This window comes from Condylura cristata, unplaced genomic scaffold (assembly GCF_000260355.1).
Source record: "Condylura cristata isolate star-nosed mole 26May11 unplaced genomic scaffold, ConCri1.0 scaffold00004, whole genome shotgun sequence".
Lineage (NCBI taxonomy): Eukaryota > Metazoa > Chordata > Mammalia > Eulipotyphla > Talpidae > Condylura > Condylura cristata.
Genome location: NW_004567105.1, coordinates 1,926,471 through 1,933,002, shown reverse-complemented (window position 1 = coordinate 1,933,002; position 6,532 = coordinate 1,926,471). Strand labels below are relative to the sequence as shown.

The 6,532-nt window shown below is 58.7% G+C and overlaps 2 protein-coding genes across 3 annotated transcripts in view; both read right to left on the bottom strand.

Moving 5' to 3' along the window:
- RRP7A (ribosomal RNA processing 7 homolog A (S. cerevisiae)) overlaps window positions 1–144 on the bottom strand; it is a 3,564-nt gene extending 3,420 nt beyond the window's left edge. The window contains exon 1 of the mRNA XM_004675620.2: window positions 42–144. Coding sequence (XP_004675677.1) covers window positions 42–114 — 73 coding nt within the window. The 5' untranslated portion in view covers window positions 115–144. The remainder of the gene's footprint in view (window positions 1–41) is intronic.
- A 3,330-nt stretch (window positions 145–3,474) lies between these two features.
- The window catches only part of POLDIP3 (polymerase (DNA-directed), delta interacting protein 3), a 13,717-nt gene continuing 10,659 nt past the window's right edge, over window positions 3,475–6,532 (bottom strand). For both annotated transcript variants that reach the window (XM_004675618.2, XM_004675619.2), the window contains 2 exons: window positions 6,373–6,439; window positions 3,475–5,531 (listed from right to left, as the gene is read on the bottom strand). In XM_004675618.2, coding sequence (XP_004675675.1) covers window positions 5,354–5,531; window positions 6,373–6,439 — 245 coding nt within the window. In that variant the 3' untranslated portion in view covers window positions 3,475–5,353. The remainder of the gene's footprint in view (window positions 5,532–6,372; window positions 6,440–6,532) is intronic.

Below are 6,532 nucleotides of genomic sequence, written 5' to 3'. Positions count from 1 at the left end.
CCAGCCTGGCCGTCCGCGACCCGCGTCCCGGAGCCCCTCACCCGAGTAGCCCGGCGGGCTCGGAACGCGCTCCTCAGGGTCCCGCGCCGCACGCTTCCCCCTGCGCGCCACCATCTTGCCGCCGGAAAGCCGCGGGGGCCGCTGGGACTTGTAGTTCGGTGCGGGCGGGCGCGTCTCCATGACGACGGCGCCGCGCTCCGCGCTGGTGCGTCTGAGGGCGCCCAGCCCGCCCCTCGCGCCAGGGTCGCCCGGGGTCCAGCTTTCCTTCGCTCAGAGTGAGGTGGCGCGACGTGGGCGGCAGCGTCGGCGGGCCCGGGAGGTTCACGCGGCGAACTCGACTTTGCCGCTCGCGTTCGTCCGGTGCACCCACAGAGGTGACTCAAAACCCAGGCTTCGCGAAGGGGGCGAGAACTCCACGCCCTGGAGCAACGCGTGGGGCGGATCCGGCGGTGCAGCGAAGAGGAAGATGGAGGGCGGCAGCGTGGTGAGGGAGCTGCCACTTTAAATTAGGCGAGGCCCTGCTGAAGTGAGGGCGGTCGGAACACGTAGTTGGAGAGGGAGCGAGGCACTTGGGCGGGAGAGCCTCTGGGCCCAGCAGGGGGTGGGGGTGGGGTGGGGCCCCGCGGCCCGACCCTCCCTGCTGTGGTGCAGAAAGCCAGGGCGGAGCTGGCAGTGCCGGCCAGGGGCGGGGTCAGGGAGGCCCCAGAATCGCTGTTACCCTGCGTGGCGCGGGCCGCGGGGGCATCTGGAGCAGAGGGCTGGTGTGTAAGCAGTCCTTGGTAGCCGAGTGCCCGCGGCCTCCGGAGGGGCCGGGCGGGACCGCGCCCAGGCAAGTGGCGGTGGAAGCGACGGGGCACCCACGTTCTGGGTGGGCTTTGGGGAACCCTGTAGGATTTGCTAGCAGACTGGATATGAAGGGAACGGCTGGTAGGCTTTGGGGTGTGAGCAGTGAGCAGGGTGGTGGTGTGTGGGAGGTGCCGTCGTGGCTCAGGAAAGGTTGGGCAGGTCCCGGGTTCACTATGGACCAGGGTGGGGGCCTGTGGGCTGGCACTGAGCAGATGCTGGGTGGGCAGATGGGTGCCATGCTCAAGAGGAAAGGAGAGGCAGGCCTGGGGGGTAGCCTGGGAGCAGGCAACGGGTGGGTGTTTGGCGCGGCTGTCAGGGGCTCACCCAGGGAGCGAGTGCACACGGAGAGAAGCCCACTCAGACCGTGCACCCAGCACCCCTCTGCCCAGTGAGAGCCGCTTACTGGAAAAGGCTGCTGGTCCCTTGGGCAAGGGGTTGGTGGCATGGCCACCGCAAACATTTGCTGAGGCATTAGAGCCTTTCCCAAGAGACCCAGCCTCCCCGGGGGTGAGGACGGCTCAGGCCTGACAACGGGGACTCCTCAGGATCTCCACCGGCACCTGCAGGAGCCCCCTGCTCAGCGCTTTCCATCCTATGAAAGTTAAGCAGCACAGGGGCTGCCGTGGCCGCGTCTCCCGCTCGTCAGCACATCTGCAGTCCCGAGCTCCTGGCTGCCCTCTGCCCCGCTCCTGTCCTGGTCAGTACACCCACCAACCTGTTGTTATCCTGTCATCCCTGCTGACCCCTGGGAGCCCAGCTCCAAGTATCCCTCCTGCCTCAGAGGACCACACACGAAGCTCTTCCGTGTCGGCACCGGCCGCGCGTGTAGCTTGTGGGACACAGCTGGGCTGGAGTTGCTCTTCCCAGATACATGGATCTGTGCTGGCACTTCACCTTGCTGAGCCTTTGGGCCCCGAGTACTTCGGCTGTGATGATTCTGTCACCTTGCGAGGGGCCATTTCTCCACAGTTGAAGGACCAGCCCAGTAGCCTATCGGGACGGGCTCAGGGAGCCCCTAGCTGGACAGCACTTCCCCAGTCACAGGAGGCCCTCGACAGCGCGGAGCAGAGCTGGAGCAGAGCCGGCAGACGCTGAAACGCACGGAGCAGCTGCGCCGAGTGGGCCGCTCCCTGCCTGGGGAGCACTCGGGCGTTTAGAGGTGCTGACATTTAACTCCTACTGCACCCGCAAGGCCCTATTCCCTGATTTGAGAGAATAATTTGAGTAAAGCGGGCGTAAGTTCTTTCAACTTTTAAAGTCACCTGATCCTCAGGTTGTTTGGTGAGAGATCTTACTCCAATTTCCATAACTGCAGCTGTTCCTTTTCGTCCTGCTTCACTCTCGGTAATTTCAAGACTGTCCAATTTATGTATTGAATCATAATCAGCTCATGATCCTTTGCATTTCTGTGGCAATGATTTCTCCTTCTTTTAGTTTTCTCTTCGTTAGCCTAGGTAAAGGCTTAACAATTTCATCCTCTCCACGAACCAGCTTTGTCTCACTGATTTTCTGTAATGTGGCTTCCAATTCATTTCTCATTTTTACCCTCTCCTTCCTTCCACCGCTATTTGTTTTTTTCAAGTTGCTTTAGCTCTGTTAAATCGAGCACCGGGGGTTTGTCTTGCTGAATGTTGGCTGATGCTACAGTTAGCTTCCGTGTTAACCTTTTGCTGCATCCCATAAATTCTGACAGCTTGTTGCCTGTTTTCACTAGCGTCCAGGTAGTTTCTGGGTCATTCCCCCTTTAGTTCAGTGGTGGTTGTACAAAATGTCATTAAATTCCCTGTTTGAGGTTTTCCTTTTTTGTTTATTCTTGTTTTATGTTACGAAGTTTACTGAGCATGATTTCAACCTTCCCAAGTCTGACATCTGACTTGTGCCCCAAGATATGGTCTGTTCTTGCGAATTTCCCACGTGCACGTCAGACTTACCCTTTTGTTGTACTGGTGTGGAAAGTTCTATAAATGCCTAACACATCTATATGATCTAGCTTTTTTATCTCTGTAAGTTTGTTTATGTAATAGTTTATGTTTACATCATTTTGTGCATTTTTCCATCTCGGTGCAATCCCCTCAGTGCAAATCACCCAGTGCCGTCACCACAGTCCAGTGCACCTTGGTCCAGCTCATTTAAGGCTGTTATTTCCTTACTTATTCTGTCCTGTTGATCTGTCCAGTTAGAAGAGTGTCCATGTCCCTCACTACTGTTGTCACAAGAGGTCAAGATAGTAAATTTTATGTGTATTTTACCAAAGTGGGGAAAAAAGTCCTCATTTTGGGGCTAACACCTACTTTAAGAGGTACATTTTACTCCCGAGTGTAAATTCTTCAACACAACACAAAGCCCAGCAGCCAGGCCCCTCAGCTGCTGTGGCAGGCGCTGACAGCTACACGCGCAGAGAGGCACATTAAGCCCACGAGGGTGCAGCTCCTGGGCTAGGTGCTGCCGGAGACGTGAGCACGAACGTTCTTTCAGCCGTGCAGCCTGAAGCTCGGCAGGTCCTGTGAGAAACTGTCCCAAGTTCAGAGTGGTTAGTAAAGCGAGGCAAATAAATGCTCGTTTTCTGGTGCCAGGTCCAGGTCTGGTACAAGGTCAAGGGACAGAATCTGTAAGAAATGACAGCTCAAAGGGTAGGAATAACAAACGTTTATTCAGAAATGGTTAACACAGCCCCTCCATCCCTTAATGCCTCTCCCTCCCCTTCTGAACAACAGAAACAGATGGTGATGCAGGGGAGTGGGGTGTGGAGGGACACGGACGGCCCAGCTCTCCCCGTCACCCAGACACAGCCCATCAAGAGCAGGGCGGCCACAGCCACCACCCGGAAAGTCCCAAATGGCTGTCCGAAGGGCGGCACCCAGGTGGCCAGGGCACGGCCATCCGCCACTCAATGAAGTTCCTAAGCCGGAACAGCCTGGCGTGGGCTGGAGGGGCCGGTGGTGAAGTCAGGCAGGTTCAGAGCAGTCGAGGCAGTACCCCGACTCCCCAGAACTTGAGAAACTGGGCCCTGCTGCCTGGACGCTCTCTGGCCCAAGAAGGCAAAGTGTAGGAGGAATGTCTTCAGCTGCTGAAGAAAACTAATTCTGGAAGGAAGCAGCGTTCTTGAAAGAACCAGAAAGTGGACACTATAACGCACACCCCTTGGGTTTCCCAGGTCCGGGCTGCAGAGCTAGACTCAAACCTCAGGTCCTTCCTGCTTGACAAACATGAGTTTCTAGGTTTTTCTTCACTGGGGCAGCCTCAAGCAGGGCATGGAAGACGCTCAGTATCTCAGGTTCCCTTAATTTTCTGGACTATAACTTTTACCACGTGGCTACTGATTCTGCAGAGCCTAGAACCCAGGCTCTGGTCCCAGCGCTGCCAGCCTGATTCCTCCGGCAGTCCCACTCAGCAGCAGGAGACGGCCAGTGTGGGGCAACGTGGCCTGGCGCTCAGGGGCTGCTGGCTCTGCCTTTCACCCAGAGGCCTGTTCTACACTCCCGGCCCACCACCTTCTCCCCACTCCAGGGCAGCAGCAGGAAAGCGCCCCAGGTCGTGGAGGCTGAGTCAGACACAGGGCGGCACACTCCTCTCCTGGAGGCTGGACTTCTCAGCCTCCCCAACTATTGTCCTGGAAACCCAGAGGACTGAAAGCAGAGCTGGGAGCAAGCTAGCACCTCCCGTTAAACACAACTTCACGGAGGCGGCAGACCCTTCAGATCCAGCTGGCCGAGAGCTGACATTTACACCCAGCCCAGGCTGTCCGAGGGCCACGCCAGGTGGGACCTGGGAGGGAGCCCGAGGCCCTCCCAGCCGCGACACACAGCCAGCCAGAGAGCGCGAATGGAAGCTCGGCATAACCCAGGGTTAACATGAGCTGGCGTGGCCCGAGGTGACGCTGGGCGGCCGGGAACGCGCCTGGGAACGCGAGGCCTCCACCCAGAGCAGGTGTGCACGCCTCCTGAAGAGCAGCTCCGCCCGCCTGCGCCTCGTGGCCCTCTGCAGACCACCGGCGTGGGTAGCCTTGGTGAGAGGATGGGTCTGTGACGACTCCACCCCAGCCATCCCCATCAACCTGGGGGGGCGGGGGGCGGGGGGGCTCTGCCTTAGTTGACCTGGACCCCACCAGGATGGCAGGTTTCAATCCCTAAATTGTTTGAAAAGTTTAAAAAGGGGAGGAAAGGCCTTACCCGCCTCGAGAAAGCAGAACCCTTCCAATGGTCCTGGCCCGCATTCTAGGGCCGCCCAGAAGCCACCCCGAGAACTGGGGCGCCGTGTCCACGTGCGTCATCAGTGTGGGCTGAGGTTGGGGCAACACAGAAACACAAGCCTATCTTGGGTGAGGTGGAGGGAGACACTACGGGACAGGGCGACGCACAGGACATACAGGACAGAGCACAGCACGAAGGCGGGCCCGGCCAGGAAGCGCTCTGCCCCGCAGCCCTCACTCAGGGTCTCCAGTCCAACGAGCTGCTGGCCACGGGCGGGCTCTGGGCAACAGAGCTGCCCTCCCCTGCCCGCTCCCGCCTCACAGTTTGATTTTGAACTCTGTGGGCTGTGTGGTCACAGAGGCCCCCGAGGACTTGAAGAGCGCCTTCAGGATGGTGTCAGGGTCCACTTCGGCAGGCGGGTGGGACGCAGTGGCAGAATTCACCCTGCGAGGCAGCTCGCTCTCCTTTCTGACTGCGGGGCTGTCACTCAGCCGTCTGTGGAGAGCAGAGTCAAAGCCTCATCATCTTCCCTCAAACGGAGGCACGCACTAGCTGAGCAGCTGCAGGCCAGCACAACCCGAGCGAAGGCTTTCTCTTTAGCTCACTCGGCCCGTGACCTATTTCCTCTGAGAGGCAGCTGTGAGCAGTAGTTAGGGGCCACCACCTTCCTCACAGAAGTCACACCGTCGCCAGATATACCGTCTACAAGTCTTGAGAAGTCAGTTTAACTGGGCTTAATCCAATGTTAATTTAAAAGGACATAAGCCCATTTTCCAGAATGACTTTTCTGGAAAACAGCTTAAGAAACGTGTCCAAATCACAGTCTGATACCCAGGTTCAAATCCTGCTAGGAGTCCCAAAGCCCACTCCAGGCCTTCCCAGCCCACCCGCCAGTCTGCCACTGTCTGTGCCTCGCGGGGGCAGCGCCGTCCTGCTATCTGGACAGCTAACGCACCGCAGGCCCCGAGTCCTCAGTCCTGGGCCAGGCATGTGTGCCCGGGCGTGGCACACCGAGGGTGACACTTGGCACCGTCCCATCAGGGCTGACCACGGGAGGTGCACGTTCGGCTCACGTGGATGATGCACAGGGTTGCGTCGGGGAGACGCACTGGCCTGTCCTCCACGTCTTGGGTGGTTTAAATAGTAAGGCTGGGAATGAGCTCTCGATCACCAGCCTCTGAGGGGGTCCGCCCCCTGTGGCAACAGCACCACAGCCACTCTGCGTCCTGACTGACGCAGAGCGGAAGAATGCTGGGGTGCAGAACAGAGAGAGGAGCACACAGAACTTGCCAGCAGCAAAGCCCCCCTGACCCCAGGACGCCGCCGTGGCACTTACAGCAGGATGGGCTGGTCTGAGGTGATGACGTTCCCATTCATGTGAAGGTTGCACTTCATGGGCTGCCCTGAAAAAAAAAGCAACAGAGCTTTGCCACGAGGCCGACTCGCTCCAGACGCGGCCGCGGTGGCAGCCCTCACAGGGTCAACGCAGCCGGCCG